General features: G+C 33.5%; 3 protein-coding genes and 1 pseudogene across 4 annotated transcripts; 1 reads left to right on the forward strand and 3 right to left on the reverse strand.

The window, feature by feature from the left end:
• The first annotated feature begins 960 nt into the window (after nucleotides 1-960).
• Nucleotides 961-2,334, forward strand: LOC114177386 (putative ubiquitin-conjugating enzyme E2 38 pseudogene; annotated as a pseudogene).
• A 295-nt stretch (nucleotides 2,335-2,629) lies between these two features.
• On the reverse strand, nucleotides 2,630-4,709 carry ECHIA (enoyl-CoA hydratase/isomerase A). Of its 2 annotated transcripts, none has more exons than XM_028066260.2 (3): nucleotides 4,183-4,704; nucleotides 3,828-4,110; nucleotides 2,630-2,961 (listed from the first exon to the last, which is right to left on the reverse strand). In XM_028066260.2, exons 1-3 carry the CDS (start codon nucleotides 4,590-4,592, stop codon nucleotides 2,860-2,862), a joined length of 795 nt encoding a protein of 264 aa, XP_027922061.1. In that variant the 5' UTR covers nucleotides 4,593-4,704; the 3' UTR covers nucleotides 2,630-2,859. The 2 variants fall into 2 exon arrangements, with proteins under 2 accessions (XP_027922061.1, XP_085527753.1); XM_085671627.1 differs by lacking the exon at nucleotides 2,630-2,961 and adding an exon at nucleotides 2,985-3,198 and having other exon boundaries at nucleotides 4,183-4,709.
• Nucleotides 4,710-9,238: 4,529 nt separating this feature from the next.
• Nucleotides 9,239-10,996, reverse strand: LOC114175004 (GDSL esterase/lipase At4g16230-like). The gene is made up of 5 exons (XM_028059758.2): nucleotides 10,683-10,996; nucleotides 10,445-10,572; nucleotides 10,076-10,321; nucleotides 9,733-9,988; nucleotides 9,239-9,613 (listed from the first exon to the last, which is right to left on the reverse strand). The coding sequence occupies exons 1-5, from the start codon at nucleotides 10,909-10,911 to the stop codon at nucleotides 9,390-9,392; spliced, it is 1,083 nt and encodes a 360-aa protein (XP_027915559.2). The 5' UTR covers nucleotides 10,912-10,996; the 3' UTR covers nucleotides 9,239-9,389.
• A 6,104-nt stretch (nucleotides 10,997-17,100) lies between these two features.
• On the reverse strand, nucleotides 17,101-18,719 carry LOC114175564 (uncharacterized). The gene has a single exon (XM_028060316.2). It carries the CDS (start codon nucleotides 18,555-18,557, stop codon nucleotides 17,232-17,234), a length of 1,326 nt encoding a protein of 441 aa, XP_027916117.2. The 5' UTR covers nucleotides 18,558-18,719; the 3' UTR covers nucleotides 17,101-17,231.

Here is an 18,719-nt window from a genome sequence, read left to right on the forward strand (position 1 = left end):
TCTTTTAATGGCATAATTAACTCTAAATGGTAAGTTTATTGCACGTATGCTTAATTGGACACGTATCTTCTTAAAATTATTTTGTAAGAAAACACATTAATTGATGGAGATAATGTTGTTTTCTTTCTATCAGAGGTTGCATTGCTCTTTCCTCAGCATATCTGATTTAATGATAAAATTAAATTAATGAAGAATCCAAAACGACGGTACTAATTAATTTTTATTCTTTTTGAATTTCACATTTGAATAAAAAAACAAAAACAATAGGAAATGCAAAATTGATGAAAATGACATTGTTCCGTCACATTGGTTAATTTTTCTCCAAAAGGCACAAGTTTAAATATATGTGTCATTACATTTAAATAGTAATATTCTTAATTAGCGGACCACTCATTGCATAAAAAATATGGATAAATGATGGGTATCATAACAAAAAAGAAAAAATTATAAGGAACCAAAATATTTTTTTATTGTAATAAGAAGTAAAATACGAAAAAAATATTAACAAAAATTATCAAAAAACTTGATTGATGACATAAATGAAAAAGAAAATCACAGGTATTATAGTTGCGGAAATTTTAATTAACTTAAACACAACAAAATGGAAATAAAATTTTTATTGAAGTCTAAAACGGAAAAAATATAGGCAAAATTGATGAGAAATAAAAGTTATTTAAGCCCATTTTTCATACTTACATCTTAAAAGATGGCACTTGCACACTTTCTTAATTTAGAAGTCACGTGGAGATAAGAAGAGAGTGGAGCGATGGAAAGAGATAAATGTTGAGTAATTAGAATGACTTGTTGTACACTTTTACGAAGAAGTACAAACAAACCACAGAAAGATGAGATGAGATTAAAGAGTAATAAAAACAAATATAAGAGTCAAGTAAATGAAACCATTTATGATGTAATAATGTACTATAAAACAGAAACTCTAAGAGGATGATTATCAATCATAAAGTCTTTAAAGATTCTTGTAATGAAAATGATTTTTTGTATGATCTTACTGTTATAAGAGTTTGATATGATTTAAAGACCAGAAACGCAGATCACACCTTTCAAGTTCCTGCAACGGACTAGTGGAAAGAGTTTGATACACATTGAAAACTCGTTCCTTCAAAAGGTTGAAAATTTTCGAACTCTCTGCAAATTCGTGTTTCTGTTGAAAATTGAGTTTGAGAAAAAAGAGAGATGGAAAATACGAAGGAGTTCGAGCACTTCGACGTGGTGTCAGACGATTCCGATCACCACTTTCTGGGTTCAAAGAACGGAAAATCGTTCAGCGATTCAAAGAGCGCAGTGTACAAAACCATCGCGAGAGAGTGGAAAATTCTGGAGCAGAACTTACCGGAATCAATCTACGTCAGAGTCTACGAGCAACGCATTGATCTTATGAGGGCTGTGATCGTAGGCGCTGCGGGCACACCGTACCACGATGGTCTCTTCTTCTTCGACATCGTGTTCCCTTCGGATTATCCGAGGAATCCACCGAAGCTGTATTACCACTCCTTTGGGTACAGACAGAACCCGAACCTCTACACGAATGGGAAAGTGTGTCTGAGTCTGTTGAACACGTGGTACGGGAGGAAGAAGGAGAAGTGGGTCCCGTGTGAGTCCACCATGTTGCAAGTGTTGCTCTCGATTCAAGCTCTGGTTCTGAACGAGAAACCGTTTTTCAACGAACCTGAAGCTGTGCCGTCGGAGAAGAAGTCACGTGCGTACAACGAGAACGTCTTTCTTAGCACTTGCGTCACCTCCTTCCACCTGCTTAGGCGGCCGCCGCGGAACTTCGAAGCCTTCGTCAGAGATCATTTTCGCCGGCGGGCGTTTTCGATTCTGGCGGCCTGCGGCGAGTACGCGAGTGGGCGCGTGGTAGTTGGGTATTATGGTTGCGATGGCTTGCGTTTTCCGATGGTCCGAGTTTCGAAGAGTTTCAAGGAGCGCATGGTGGTGCTTTACCCTCGGCTTTTCGAAGCGTTTCGTGGGAATGGTGCTTCTTTGGAGGGTTTGGGAGAGCAATTGGAGGTGCAGAGCCAAGAACCCGAAAACAAACGCAGTGGAGTCTTCAAAAAGATTGTGGAAAAGATCAAAAAGGCTTTCAGATTGAGGAAATTGGGTAAGAACAAAATTAGCGAGATCGAGGGGAGAAATAATGGTCTTCAAAGTGTTTGAAAGTTAACCCTATAATAATTGTAGTATGTATATCTTATTATGACCTTTTTATTATGATTGAATTGTTCATGATGCAAGTTTAGGTTGTGATCTTATTATCTGCAATGTTCATGCAATTTAATTGTTTTTAAAATTAACGCACTCATTTTATTTTGATCCCATTCTTGTTCCTTTTTTTTTTTTTTTTATCGCATAAATTATAGTTTTATCGATTTCTCTCTCTCCTTTTATCTCTTTCTGCAGTGTATTCCACTCACCATAACAATTGCATATTCTTCTTTAAAATGAAGTGAAAATTTGAGTGTAATAAATTACCATTTCTACATAAAAATAAATTTTATCAAAATTTCCCTATTTTATTTCCTATCTACAAAATAGATCCTAAGAGCTTAGAGTCATAGAATTAAACGAAATTCCAAATTTAAAAGGGGCTAATAACAGATAAGAAAACAAATACAGAAATAATTTGTACCATTTATTTTTAAAACAAGGAAGGAACTCCACCATTTACATAATTCGTAACTAAAAACCGAAGTTCCCAGTAAAAGTAAAACCTCGAATTTGTGGACCAGTAAAGTATCGTCCCAAACAAACTAGTTCTTGGTTATCAAGATTAGGCCAGTGTGTGAACTTTGCCCATAAAAAGAAAAGTCATGTACAGTTACAGCACAAATAAAGAACCTACTACAATTTGGACTGTTTCTTGGAACTTCGACCAGCTATGAATTCCTGCATCTTTCTGAATTGCTCCTTCGTCATTCCGTTATAATAATCATGAGCCCTCTCCTAAATTTTTTACACGGGTGAAGTTGTATGTAAGAAGATTTTGAGTGTAAGAGAAGCATAAAATGGATAATTCAGCAGACAATTAGGAAAGAAATAGTGACAAAGAGAGACGAAACAAATCAATCACCAGATAGAATTTCAGTGTAACACAACCTTTCTCTTTTCTTTTCCAATGTTTACGAATGATACAATACACTAATCTCAGGTTGATGGAAATTACACTGGAGTCTGAGGCCCCTGAATTGCATTTCGTTAGACAAATTAGCCATAAGGGTTGCAAACTAATTTCATTAAGTTTACACTTTCAAAGACAATTTTGATCAATAAAATGCTGTTTTCAGAATCTGGAACAAATTTTCCATCATTAGGGGGACTATTTTTTTGTGATAAACAAAATTAGGTGGCTAGGGTCTCAGTAGCTTACGAAGTTAAGGTAGGTCACTCCTAATTTGTGAGGTACGATTCTATTTCTTTTCAACCATACCATCTTTCTTGATGTTATAAGTTTTCTCACAAATATTTTAGGAGAAAAAATAAATTAAAACTTATACATAAAGTACTAAATTGTACGGTAGTTATGGAAAAACTTTTGGTATGCTGAGGTCTAACTCCATGTTAAGTTCACATCCATCAACTACAGAGAACAGCAATTAATGGATACACCCCACCCACCTTATAGGAAACTGAAAACATTCCATATACATTAGAATTCTTCTAGCTTATCATCTAAGAGAATTAAGCAATAATCCACATGTAATATCAGAGACAGATAATTGTAGTGTTGCTCTACACCAGAGAACCAAACCAATCTTTTTCGTAAAACCCATGCCATGTTATGGTAGACACAAATTGTACAGAATACTAACCTTTTCAAGGGAAAGTGCACGGCCAAGATCAAGTTTGATGCCATCATTGATGACCGCCTTGTACCTCAACACCAAATCTTCGTTGTTTTTGACAATAGCATCTGCAATTTCCCTGCTTTTCTTCAACAATTCACTATCTTCAACCACATGGTTAACGAAACCCAGCTTTTCAGCCACCTCAGCGGTCAAAGGTGAGGCCGTGAGAGAAACCTCGCGCGCTTTGTTGACCCCAATGATGCGCGAAAGCTTCTGAGACAAACCCCACGAGGGAAATATCCCGAACCTGCAACAAACACGTAAGGGGCGTGTTCAAAATCCGAAGAGTCGATTTGTAATACGGATAAAGGGAACGAACCTAGCGTGAGTGTCAATGAACTTAGATCCCTTGGCAGCGACCAAAATGTCACAGGCGAGGGCAATTTCGAACCCAGCGGTGACGGCGAATCCTCTTATGGCTCCGATTATCGGTTTGCGGCAGAGCTCCATTTGCACCACGGGGTCGCTCTCCGGATCCTTCACGTCGCCCTTGAACACGTCCTCCGCCGCTGTGAGATCCACGCCTGAACAGAATGACCGGCCCGACCCGGTCAATATGATGACCCGCACCGAATCGTCCCGGTCCAGTTTCTTGAACGCCTGCGCCAGGTCCACCATCATGGGCCGGGTCAGCGAGTTTAGAGAACCCGGACGATTGATCGTGATCAGTGCGACGCCGTTTGGGTGGCGGTTCACGAGTATTAGTTTCTCCGGTGATTGCCGATCCATGTTTGACCCGAATCGATAGTTGAAAATGTGAAATTGGCTTAAGAAGAGAGGGCGTGGATCCTTCTGTGAGGATGCAGTCTCCAAGTGCGTGACGCGAAAGATTATCGGGCAGAGAGATGACGTGTCAGATAATTATGTTTTATCCATCACAAAACTAATATTTCTTAATATATATCATCATGATTTATATGAAACCGAAGTTATATTTAATAATTAATATTTTTAAAGAAATGTTAGAATTAGTTTTATAAATAAAATCATCTTTTTGATTGTTAAACACGAATAATTGGTTGAAATCATTTTAATCAATCATAATATTATTTGATTGTTGTGCTTAGGAATGGTAAAAGTATATGAGTCCGCAGATATCTGCAGATAAAATCCGCGATGAATAGTTACTACCCGCAGGTATTGATTATTTGCAGGTAGCGGGTAGCGGATATTTTAATATTCGCTTATAAACGGGTCGGGTACGTGTATCATACTATCTGTATTCGCGGGTACCCGTTATCTGCAAAAAATTAAAATTAAAATTAAAATTATATTTTATTAAGTTAAATTTAATTAAAATTAAAATTAGTAGTATATTTTATTATGTCAAATTTAATTATAATTATAATTTAATTTAATTTATATTTTATTTTAATAATTTTATATTAAAAAATTTATAAAATATATTTTTTTAAAAAATATTTGCGGGTATCGGGTATCCACGGGTATCTGCGAGTTTTAAAAATATCCACAGGTATTTTTTAAGTGGATACCTGGTGGGTAAACAGCTGGGTAACGGGCGAATTTTTTTTTGCGGGTCGGATTGCGGGTAGACACTATCCGTGCCCGACCCGACCCGTTGCCATCCCTAGTTGTGCTTATATAAATTAGAAAGAGGGAAATCCATAGAAAGGCTTGATGATAATAGGGTTAAATATATTTTTGGTCCCTCAAGTTTAAGTAAATTTTGGAATTAGTCCCTCTTCAATCAAAACTTGATACCAATTTAGTCCTTCATCTCTAGAAATGTGTGGATTTAGTCATTTCTACAAAATTTTGTTAAGTTTATTTGACATTTTAAATGCATTTTATGATAATATTTAAGCTAATATTGAAGTAAAAGTGTGTCAAACGGTGTAAACAATTCAAATACTATCATGAAATGCGCTTGAAACGTCATATAAACTTAATAAAATTTGGTAATAAAGACTAAATCCACACATTTCTAAAGATGAAGGACTAAATTGGTATCAAGTTTCAAAAAATGACTAATTCCAAAATTCACTGAAATTTAAGGGACCACAAACATATTTAACCCATGATAATATTATATTACTTTTACTGTTGGTGCAATTTTCTCACTAATGTTATTTCTATATTTAAAAATTTTCATTTATAATCAAAATAAATGTGAAAACCAACATTGATGTTTTAAAATTTTGGAAAGATAAAAAAATAGAGAAACATTTAAAAGTACAACCGAAGTCAAATATTTTTATGATTAAGTAAAATCTATAACTTGAGATTTTAGAGGACATAAATAAAAATTTTCACAGAAATTTGGACGTTTGTTATGATTCTTCTCATTATAGTCCTTATAGTTAAGATAAAAAAACCACTAAACAAATAACTAATTTTAGAAATAAAAAATATTTAATTATTATATTAACTAATTTAAATTATATTGATATTTAAAATAATTTTTTATAAATAAAAAATTATAATTTGTTTGTCAATTATGTTCTAAATTTTTAATATTAACTATCAAGATTTTAGTTATCAAGGTTTCAACTATTCAAAGATTATTGTTTAAATTATTCTTTAATAATAATGTAATAAAGTAGACTCTCTAATCGATTCTAACTGTCAAGATAAAGAACCATATTGTTAAAATTTCAATATGATCCAACCGTTAGTGAAGTAGGAATCCAAATTTTTCGAGACAACCTAGAAACAAAATTAAAGTGACATTCAACGTCCTGCACTTTGTGCTCAGCGCCAATCCAAAAAACTTCCAAATAAAATGCTTCCCAAGCAGAAGTATCACAAGTTCCACCTCGTCCCAGGCCATCACAAGGAAAATTATAATTAAAATCTTTTTTATCAAACATTAACTTAGAACCATGCACATCCAAAGCACCTTTTACTAGAATCAATGTAGTCGTATTTAAACCAAGAGCAATAACATTATGAACCAAGAAGTCTGAACTCTTTGAGTGTTCTGTGATTCAATTTTTGTGGGAACCCCAAATTTTTTTTGCAAACCCTTTTATCACAAACCGTAATTTCCCTCAATCATCTTCATTTTCCCTCTCAAAACTCTAACACATACTTCTCTTTTTGAAAATCCAACACTAATGGAGTGATGTATGCGAAAGACTCTACCAGAGCCTCCGATCGATTTCTCCCTTTAGGTAATTTCATTTTCTGTCATTTTACTATGAAGTAATAAGTTTCTCCCTCTTTGCATGCAACTCTTTTCTCATTGCATGTGATTTTTCTTCTGTTGGAGATACTAAAATCGTGCCTTGATTGTCAATCAGACCTTTGATTATGTAGATAGAATGGTTTTTCGTGTGTGACACTCTTTAAGGGCAGGAGAGCAAAGTTAGACAAATTTTATTGGGTAAGGGACACTAATTTAATTCAAATTCTAAGGTCTTATTATTGATTTTGTTTTGTATGAATGTTGTATGTTTGTTGAAATTTGGGAATAACCTTTATGAGAAGGGTGATTTGATCTGAATTGTGAAATTATAAAATGTGATGAGAAACTATTATTTTGGATGGATGAATTATTGTTTGTACTATTTTTTTAATGGGATGGGTATGAATGTGATTATAGAGACATTGACTTAGGAGAAGAATTGATACTTAAGTGTGTTTGATATTGTATTAGTATGAAATATCATAGATATGTATGGAAGAGTTAGTTTATAAGATGAGAAAGGAATATGTGTGACTGTGATGTTATTATGGTGAAACAGTTGTTTGGATTTGTAAGATTGGATGTTTTTGGTGTGGTATAATAACTTTTTATTATAAGTCTTGAAGTAATTGAACACTTTAGTTTAAAAGAGATTAAAAACCTATGAATTTCGAATATTGTTGCAAAAACTATAAATATGTTTGGCTAAGATGTTTATATTACAATAATGTAGTATTGAATGTGGCATTGTATTTGTATTTTTTAGATTTGTGATATATCTATACCATTGTTATAGAGTGTGAATTAGTATTGTCTTACGGTGATGCTAAATAGTTATCTTTGTTAGTGTATGTGTGTAAAGTTTTAGTATGTGTGGTAGTTAAATTAGTATTTTTAAGGAGAAACACTAAGTTTGGTTGAGTCCAAGGGTATTAGGACTAATTATAAAGCCTTGAAGTTATAATGATCTAAAATTTTAAAGTTAGTCTTTGTCATTAAAATCTTCGTTCTAATTTTAAATTAATTGTAACTCTAAACAAAATTATTTAATAAAACTGTGAATTTTAATATCAAAATTAAATTTGGTTTCAATTTTAAAGAAGACAAAATTGTTCAATTTTAAACAAAATTAAGACTAAATTGAATAAAAATGATGAATATAGGAATCAAATTTAATATAAAACATTGACTTTCACACGTGACATACGGCTGAATTGACATGTGGACATTTTTTCAACAATACAAATTTAAAAATTAATTTAACAATAATTTAAAAAATTAAAAAATAATATAAAAAATACAAAATGATACGTAATTATGTTAATTATTTAAACAATCTTAAAAAAAAAACTAAATTAAAAAAAAAATTTAAATCTATTTAAATAAAAAAAATAAAAATATGACTAATTTGGCAGAACATAATAAAAATTAAGAATAAACAAATATTTTAACCTCATATTTCCTATAATTTGTAATGCACAAGGTTGAACTAGCTCCATTGAAAAAGTGGTTGTAGACTTGCAGGTGAGTGAAATGTTAGATGAGTAAAGTTGAGGTTCAGTAAGAACGTTGTTCTAGAACACTGCATGACAGCGCATTTGAAAAATCAACAGATTTTGACACGAAAATTTTGGTTCCAACCATACCAATTTTGCTGGTTCAATCTAATTTATTACCACTGTGTTTGATGACATCACTGTATATCTCAGTCGAATTTTAAAATATTGGATCACATTATTAGATGTTCTGTAATTTGAGATTTATATATCGTTAATTTTGAGTGCATTTTCATCTGTATTACCTTTATATAATGATAACTACATTATATTTCATTTTGATGTTATAAATACCACCTTATTTGATTTAATATTATTAAAATGAAAAGATGCGAATATCAATCTAAATGTAATGAGTTCTATCAAATATACTTAACATGAATATTTGATATAAAGAAAAAATGATAATGCAGTAAAATAACAAGGATGAAATCCTTTTACAGCATTAATACGAGGAATTAATCACTATTTGTATTATTTAATGTTTTCCCTAAAAAGTACTATAAAAGTGTGTCGGAGATATGTGACTGTGAATATGAATTATTGTTGAATGGGTAGGAAGTGGGCAGAACATGGTGGCTTCAAATATCTGTAATATCTTTCATCGTATGGAGACAGCACTCAACAGTTTGAGGCATATCGTGATTCCCAAGGAACAAAAGACACCTTAATTAAGGAAATTGTCGATTGTCATAAGCTTTGAAATCATGAAAACACAACATGATTTTCACTATCTCCTAATCTTTCTTTAATTTGAAAGTTTATAACATTTATGCTGAAGCATTTAGTATGACGAATTAGGTATCTACACCAAAAAAAAGTTCAAGTTTGAAGGAGTCCGCGAATGTTGCGTGGCCAAATGTAGTTGGAACCTCCTTCTAAGAGATGCTTAGCGACCATAACATTTGCAGCATCAGTAGGATGATAAGGGTCCCAAAACACGTACTTTGATCTGTCCCAGCAAACTTTCGATGTGGGACCACACGGAACCAGACCACCAAAGCGCCCAGCCACGCGACAACAAGCTGAATTTGGATTAACAAAACCTGTCACATGTTTACACAGACACACAACAAAGTTTTTGTTCATAACAAACACCTTATAAATTCAAATTCAAGGTTCTATTCTGATAATCGATTATTTGTCAAACCAGATAGACACGTACCGAGTGCTACATAGTTCTTGAGAATATCATCTAAAATTTGATACACATCTGCATAAGCAAAAGCTGAACCCTCAAGATTTGAATTGAGTTCTGTAATAAGGTCCTTTAGTTGGGAATTATATAGCTGTGCTAGCTGATTGGGGAAAGAAACACAGCTATATCCAGCACCGAGGTTTGAATCCCTCTGACTTGGAATACACCCTATAGGCCCCACATTCGCCACAACAACTTTTCTAGCCCCCAGATTGAACAACCTCTGCATAATGCTAAAACATTAACAATTTGTCGGGGAAATTTTTAGAAACAGGGATTTCACAAAAATTATAATCTTGAAAAACATTACAGTGAGCTGAACTCTGAATTTTGATATCATTTTTGCGACAAAGGATTGTGGAGTCTCCGATTCCCGTTCGGAATATGAGAGTGCTGGAGTTAGGTAGTTATTTATGAAATCGTTTGAGCCTATCGTCACGGAAAACAATGACCTATTGAATAGATCGAGAGTCGCAGGAACACCAATGGTGGCTATGATGTCTTGTCTGGTATTTGCAAAATTATCTATCTGTGCATCAAAGTTGAGTCGACCACCCTGACAATCCATCAATGCATGCACACCGTTATTAATGTACGATGATGTGAGATTATCACGGTCTTAATAAACTACGTAATAATAATGTAAAACTATCTTAAACAAACATCAGCAGAAACTCACAAAGGCTTGTCCAGTGAAATTTAGAATTCCACCTCCACCAGAAGCATAATTCACACCCTTCAGAATCACTGGTCCAACCGTGGTGGGTGCCAAATAGGGTGGGATTAAATCCATACCCAGTTCCTGACCTGGTGGAGCAAGAAAAAGAAAAACTCATCAGACAAAAGAAGTAATAATATTAAAAAATAGATAAAAGAACAGAAAAACATAGGAAGTAATACAAGGTGGTAAAGCTTACCAATGATATCCACGATGGTTCTTCCATTAGTGAACCTTCCCGTTGGTCTTCCAAAATCAATGCCATTGGGTAAATAATTAGCCTTTGAGAAGGAAACAAGGTAGTTATTGTTTCCCACGTCAACAAGGGAGTCTCCGAATACAAAATTTGCAGGGAGTTCATCTGAGGTTGAAACGTTAAACAAGACCAAGACTATGAAAAGTCGAAGCAGATTCAAGAGGACAGCCATTAGAGAGAAAGAACAGTAACTGATGACTGCAACGAAGTACTGAATCAGGATCCTCCTCCTATATTGTACGTATACTTGTGCTACATTGACCATAAACAATGGGCTTTATAATGTGCAAAAGACACTGGCATTGGGTCATGATAATGGAATTTTATATAATAAATCATGTGAGGGATGATAATATCATGCAGTGGGCCAACATTAATTGCTCTGCCTATGAACCTACTAGTCTTGACCGTGTGTAGTTGGAGGGAATAAATGACATTTCAAATTAAAACGGATACCATAATAAATCGAACTTCTTTAGTTTTCATCCACATAAGAGAGATGCTCACTTAATAAACAATTAATTATATAAATAATTAACCATTCATGAGGTGATATTTTTTAAGTAATTTTTACTTTTTTATATTTCAAAATTATTTAGAAAATATTACATGAGATTATAAGAAAAAGTTATTAAATTTTAATTGTCAAAATATCATTGTTCTTTATATAAAATTAAAAAGAATAACAAAAACTAAAATAAAAATGAAAATTTGATGACACTATTGGAAGAATGCAAATTATCGACAACGTTTTTCCAACAAATCAATAATGGTTATTTATTGATGGAATTATCGACGAATGTTGTTGTTGAATTTATAGACAAATTATTTCTATCGGTAATCAATTACTAACAGAATTATTGACGAATGTTGTTATTGAATTGATCGACAAATATAATTTGTCGGTAAAGTTAATTGTAAAATTGTTGACCTAATTATCAACGTATGTGACTGGCTTATCGACTGATCAGAGTTGTCAGTAATGTCTTCAATGAAATCAAAATTATAATTCATATTTCCTAACCCAAATTTAGTTGTTCCTTTCCCCAATTTCAATTGTCCCTAATTTTTTTGTCATAGAGAAGCGAAATTCCAACCTTGCACTTTCGTGACATAGTCATTGCCCATCGAGTCCAACATCTAATGCTTGATATTATAGATGGATATATCTGTCAATAATTATTAAAAGAAAAATCCGTCAATAATTACCAAAGTGTAAAATTCGTCAATAAATATTTCCTACGAAACTTTTATTGATAAATTTGTGTTCGTCAGTAGTCCATCAGAAAAACATGTTTACCGATAAATAATAATTATTTTTGAGGAATTCATACCATTGATAATTCATGTTTTTTTTGTAATGTGAAAGACTAAAATGAAAAAAATAGTGAGAACCAAAAATAAAATATAAAAGCTTATTTGAAACCAAAATAATAGACATTACAAGAAAATTAAAAATAATTAATTATTGTTGTGACTTAATTTATAATAATTGAAAAGAAAATAATAAAATTATTTAAGAGAATAATTTGTTTATTATTGTTTCTTTTAAGGTGTCTAAGAAACCTTATAAATAAAATATTTTAGTACGAGTCTAGTATAAAATCCGTGTATTATCAGACCACAGGTTCTGCTATACTATGTTAAAGCTTTTGAATTTATGTGCAACACAACGAAATGATAGCTTTCGTTATCTGCTTCTCGAATTTAAAATCTTCTCCATCTACAGTACTTTGCTAACAATGCAACAGGTTGTTCAAACTTCAAAGTTCAGAAGCACTGAATCTTCACGCTTTTTAATTAAATGCATCTCAGTAAAAGAAGGGAGAGTATTTAATGATTGCAGGGACTTCCTCAATTCATATTTTCTTTTGCAGAAAACCCACACTGTCGCTTTTTCTTGTCTAATAGTTTTTCCTTTCGTTTTCTGTGCACCCCCTACCACTAATAATATTTAAAATATGTATAGTGTTATTTATATTTATTATCATTATTATTATTATTTAACATGAAAATTAATTCTATATTAGGTGTAGTTTTTCTATTTGTAAATGATTAATTCCATGCATCATTTCTTTAGTACGAAAATGGTCCGTTCTATGTTTGGTTCATTAAAAGTGGATCACGACCCATATAAGAATTACAAATAGGTACATTTCATATAATATCGAAAATGAAAATTTAAACTTAATTTAATCTCTTAAAATCAGTTTGTAATATATATAAATATATATATATATATATATATATATATATTATAAAATAATCTTATTTTTTAGAATCAATTGGTAATATATATAAATATATATATATATTATAAAATTATCTCATTTTTAATTGAGATTTTTAACCTATAACTGAAATCAAATAAACTCTTCGTCATTGACAAGATCATACAGTAGTCCATCCATTATTTTTTCAAACAACTTTGCGCACATCACCATCACTACTTTTTTTGCATTTGTTATCGATCATAAATGGTGCAGGTAGCATAATATGGAAGAATTGGGAACATGCATACGCTTTAAAAGAGATATTCTAAACTGAGTTACAGCTATGAACAGTAAGAAAAAAAGGAAGAACCATACTTGGTTGTTGCTGATGTGTGGCATCATGTTCATAACTGCGTAAACCACAATGGGAAACGAAATAGTTCCATCAACTTGAAACTTGCCTCATCTACTCTGGTAATCAATGAAGGTCGACGTGATTCTGGCTTCATTTATTGACTTTCAGCCAATTTGTTTTTATTCTTTTTATGCATACTTTAAGTTAATTGACTTTTATTAATTTATCCACTACTTTAAAAGGTTGAGTCTAACTGAAATTAAGTTACTCAAAAATTATTTACAAGCATTCAACGAAGATTTTATTGTTCTTCTAAAAGTTGATTCTGAAGTTAGCAAATAGATTTGTATTTCAGCTTGGAAAAAAAGGTAAAACTAAACCCATTAATTGGTTAAGTTAAGCCAAGACATGGTCAACCAATTTTATAAAGCATTCAACCCTTATTTAAATAAAAGAAACTGCAACAAATTGGGATATTAGTCTTTCTCCATTTGATCCATGATGCCATTCATATCAATATTTGTGGATAAAATTACAACGGGTAACAAATGAATATTGTAAATGGATACCCGCAGGTAACAGATACATGTATTTTTTATACTCACATGTTAATAGGACGGGCAAGGGATCATAGTATCCATACCCGCTATATTTTAATTTAAATTAAAAAAACACGATTAAAACATTAACCCATTGAAATTAAATGAGTTATATTTTATCAATTGGTTTTAAAAAATCTCTATTTCTTTGTAAACTGTCATTAAACACTATTTAAATAGGTTATTTGTACTTTGTTTGAAATTTATAAATGTTATGCATTGTATTTTTATTTGAATTCATTGTTAAAATATATTGTTAAATATTAATTTTTTGTTGTAAATACCCGTGGATATTTGTGGATGTTAAAAAAATATGCGAGTACCCACCTAATGGATACCCGCACAAATATGGATAAATATACTGGGAGCTACTACCCATGTCCTACCCGTCCTGTCGACATCCCTAAATATGAGATTTAAGGAATGTAATCTATCAAAACCTTAAAAGAAAGACTCTTAAAAAGAAAAGTAAGTGAGGGAAGATAAGAAAAATCACGTAGAGATAAAAGGATGAAAGAAGAAAATAAAATCTAAATTGATTATAAGAAAATAAAGATAATTAATCATTCTCTTTCTCGTAAACAAAATTATAATTTACTAAATAAAATTTTATAAGGTATAATTATTGATTTGATATCCCAACTTTTTGGTTAAGTTCAATTTGGTACCCATACTTTTGGTTTGTTCAATTTAGTACCCCAATTATCTAAAGAAATTCAATGTCACATGTCAATTTCTGGTTTTTTTGAATTTTTTTATATTTATTATTTATTATTTTATTTTTTACACGTGTCACTTCAGAGTTGTGTCACGTGTCAAAATTACTCAAGTTGGTTCCTATATTTGTTTTTAGTTTCAATTTAGTCCTAATTTTTGTAAAAATGAAACAATATTGTCCCTCCTTAGATTGACACCCAATCTAATCTTTGTATATAACTTATGATAATATTCTTAATAAAATTGACGTTTTTATTAAATATTTGTAGCAATATTTTTAAATAAGTTTTTTTTAGTTTTATTATTAAACAAAGTTAAACACCAAACTTAATTTCAAAAATTAACAATTTTGTCATCATATATAAAGGCATCAAGTGTATCATATTATACAAATTTAGTGAAGATTAAAAATCAAATAACTTGTCACACATAAGTTTAGGAACTAAATCTCAAGTTCAAAACAAAACCAAAGTCTAATGTTGTGTATAAAATTTAAAGTTAATTTAAAATATTTATAAAAATATTTAATAAAAACCTTAATTTTAGTAAGAATATCACCATAAAATTTATAAAAAAATAAATTTAGTATCAATTTAAGGAAGGACAATATTATTTCATTTTTACAAAAAATGGGACTAAATTGAAACTAAAAACAAATATAAGGACCAAACTGAGTCACTTTGACACATAGCACAACTATGAAGTGACACGTGTAAAAAATTAAAAAAAAATTCAAAATAAAATCAAAAAATTCAAAAAAACCAAAAATTGACATATGACGTTAACTTTAACACCGTTTGGTCAAATTAACGGTGAAAATCAAATTGAGTCATTTTTAAAAAAATAAGCACCAAATTAAGACAACAAAAAACTTAAAGACTAAACTGAAATTTCATAACAAATAAAGGAATCAAAAGAGTAATTTAACCTTACTTTTCATCCCAAAGATGTAGAGCGAGTTTTGCCACCTGACTATGTATGTCTAATATTTTTCTTAAAGATTATATTCCTATGTGTCTCGAAAAGTAAAACGATCAAAATTTAAATACAAAACAAAAAAAATAATATGATTAAAATTTTTAAACAAATAACGGCTTGTACATCATAAACTAATGAAATTCCTTGGACTTCAATTTCCAAAGTAAGATTTCATGATTTCTTCGACAATATTTTTCTGGTCAGTGTGAACTGATCAAAGTTATGGGTTTCAGAATAAAAAACTACAACTTCCAATAGTTGTTTGAGGATGCGCCCAAAGAAATAAGTTTACGCCAACAAATTCAAACTAACAATAATAAATGATGGAAAAAGGTTATTTGATATTATTTCACAACTTATGAATAATGTCAAATGAAAATAAAAAAAAGTAATGTCAAAATATTAGTATTCGAGTTAAATACCAAATACATAATTTGGAAATACATGATGTATTTTACCGGAAAACCAAAATACCAACATAAAACCAATGTCAGTATATAATATATTTTGAAATGCATAGTTTTTAATTCTTGCTTTAAACAAAAGTTTGAATTCAAGTCATACAAATGAAAATGTAATTAAAAAAAAGAAATCCCACTAAAAAGTAATTTAGTCAAGTTGTCACTAAAAATTGTACATTGTAGCTTCTCTGCAATTTTAAAATCTTCATAACTGGCTAACTTTGTTGTCTCGAAATTGTTTTCTCTCTTATGATACGATTCAATGCAAAATTCTACCGTTATCTTAACCAGTAGAATGTTCCCTCTGCACTTTTTGTGTTCTGCTACTTCATGTTTTGTAAATTTCAAGCTTGTGTGTGGTCTTCTTATTTCGGCCAAGACAAGAGTATAAGACAACAGATAACAGATACGCGTTAGCTTATTCCTTAACCAACTTTTGGTTTTAAATTTTGGGAATGTATCCTCACGTCTTTGCCTTTTCCATAAACCACAATTATTTTGAAAGAAAGGAAGGAACTAATAATTTACATTGCTTATTTTGACAACGATCATCATAAATTTTCTCATTTTGAGGTAAATAATGTAAAATAAGATATAGTCATTAATGTAGTCCCCACAATGGATGGATTAACGCGAGTGGTAAAATTGATGTGTCACTATAATTAAACACTTAACAAGGTTGACCTATTATTGTGTTTCCACATAGCAGTGAAAATAAAGGCTTAGCCTTTTGAAGCTCTGTAAGGTACAACTTAGTCATTGAGCGAAAACATTCTGCATAGGTAATAGGTTTTTTCATGAGAATTTGTTTCTACTACCTCCATCACCAGTTTTATGCAGTCTTGATAGAATCCAAGACTCTTTCCACAGTTGAATTACAAGTGCCACATTCATGCAATATGTCTTTAATTTTTGTTAGTTAAGGTTATGTTAGTTTATTCGTACAAAGTACAAATATGGCAATTGTTTTATTAAGGGCTAATTGTTAACTGTGATAAAATAAAATGGACTTGTGAGGTATAAAGGAGAAGAATAAGATGAGCATGAAAGAAACTTTCGTTTATTTCGATAGTGTATAAATATAGTGTACGTTATACGTACTTGGTTCGTTAAATGAGCATTGCATTGCATGGTATATATTATACATACTATTAAGAATATATTTTAACTCAAAAGCCCCCACCACCACCGAAACCACCGCCGCCACCACCAGCCCCACCTCCAAAGCCACCACCGGCACCACCGCCAGCACCACCTCCAAAGCCTCCTCCTGCGCCTCCACCGGCACCTCCACCAACTCCTCCTCCTACACCACCACCTTTTCCACCTCCAAAACCACCACCAGCACCTCCACCTGCTCCTCCTCCTAGACCACCTCCAGCTCCTCCACCTGCACCACCTCCAGCTCCTCCGCCTGCCCCTCCTCCTAGACCACCGCCAGCTCCTCCGCCTAGACCTCCGCCTGCCCCTCCTCCTATACCACCGCCAGCTCCTCCACCTGCACCACCTCCAACTCCTCCGCCTGCTCCTCCTCCTACACCACCTCCAGCTCCTCCACCTGCACCACCTCCAAGTCCTCCACCTGCTCCTCCTCCTACACCACCGCCAGCTCCTCCACCTGCCCCACCTCCAATGCCTCCACCTACCCCTCCTCCACCACCTTTTCCACCTCCAAAACCACCCCCAGCTCCTCCACCTGCACCACCTCCAACGCCTCCTCCTGCGCCTCCTCCACCACCAACTCCTCCTCCCACGCCACCACCTTTTCCACCTCCAAAACCACCACCACTACCAGCACCTCCACCTGCTCCTCCTCCTGCACCTCCTCCGCCACCAACTCCTCCTCCCACGCCACCACCTTTTCCACCTCCAAAACCACCACCAGCACCTCCACCTGCTCCTCCTCCAATGCCTCCTCCTGCACCTCCTCCGCCACCAACTCCTCCTCCCACGCCACCACCTTTTCCACCTCCAAAACCACCACCAGCACCTCCACCTGCACCTCCTCCAATGCCTCCTCCTGCACCTCCTCCACCACCAACTCCTCCTCCCACGCCACCACCTTTTCCACCTCCAAAACCACCACCACCACCAGCCCCTCCACCTGCTCCTCCTCCAATGCCTCCTCCTGCACCTCCTCCGCCACCAACTCCTCCTCCCACGCCACCACCTTTTCCACCTCCAAAACCACCACCAGCACCTCCTCCAATGCCTCCTCCACCACCGTGCCCACCTCCGATTCCTCCTCCTATACCACCACCTTTTCCACCTCCAAAGCCGCCACCAGCACCACCACCACCACCAATTCCTCCTCCTAATCCACCACCGTGTCCACCTCCAATTCCTATACCTAAGCCACCACCTCCGCCACCACCTAAGCCACCTCCAAAATTGTCAACAAACTCATTTTCTTTTATTTTTCTGCATTCTGCTGCTCCTATCACTATTACAAATGCCACAGCAAGTACTGCAACATAGCTTTGTAACTTTCCCATCCTTCCACAAATAGAGAAAAGGGGCAGAAAATGCTCTCTGTGGAGAAAGCTTGGGAAGAAAGGAGTTATTTATAGTGTGAACAAGCGCGCACACACACCATTAATACACGTAGACTTATGAAGATCTCAACTATCCAACACCGTCAAAAGTTCAAACTTTGT

The sequence above is a fragment of the Vigna unguiculata genome, chromosome 3 (genome assembly GCF_037176805.1).
Source record: "Vigna unguiculata cultivar grain cowpea cultivar isolate G323 ecotype 2 chromosome 3, ASM3717680v1, whole genome shotgun sequence".
NCBI classification, from domain to species: domain Eukaryota; kingdom Viridiplantae; phylum Streptophyta; class Magnoliopsida; order Fabales; family Fabaceae; genus Vigna; species Vigna unguiculata.

What these genes read in the sequence shown, in the direction of transcription:
- ECHIA (XM_028066260.2), bottom strand. Translation starts at nt 4,592, where the DNA reads ATGGATCGGCAATCACCGGAGAAACTAATACTCGTGAACCGCCACCCA. An exon ending in TTCATTGACACTCACGCTAG is followed by an intron (nt 4,111 to 4,182) that starts GTTCGTTCCCTT and finishes TGTTTGTTGCAG; the next exon opens with GTTCGGGATATTTCCCTCGT. An exon ending in GTGCACTTTCCCTTGAAAAG is followed by an intron (nt 2,962 to 3,827) that starts GTTAGTATTCTG and finishes TAAAAAATTTAG; the next exon opens with GAGAGGGCTCATGATTATTA.
- LOC114175004 (XM_028059758.2), bottom strand. Translation starts at nt 10,911, where the DNA reads ATGGCTGTCCTCTTGAATCTGCTTCGACTTTTCATAGTCTTGGTCTTG. An exon ending in AATTCAGAGTTCAGCTCACT is followed by an intron (nt 9,989 to 10,075) that starts GTAATGTTTTTC and finishes AGCATTATGCAG; the next exon opens with AGGTTGTTCAATCTGGGGGC. An exon ending in CAAGAACTATGTAGCACTCG is followed by an intron (nt 9,614 to 9,732) that starts GTACGTGTCTAT and finishes AACATGTGACAG; the next exon opens with GTTTTGTTAATCCAAATTCA.
- LOC114175564 (XM_028060316.2), bottom strand. Translation starts at nt 18,557, where the DNA reads ATGGGAAAGTTACAAAGCTATGTTGCAGTACTTGCTGTGGCATTTGTA.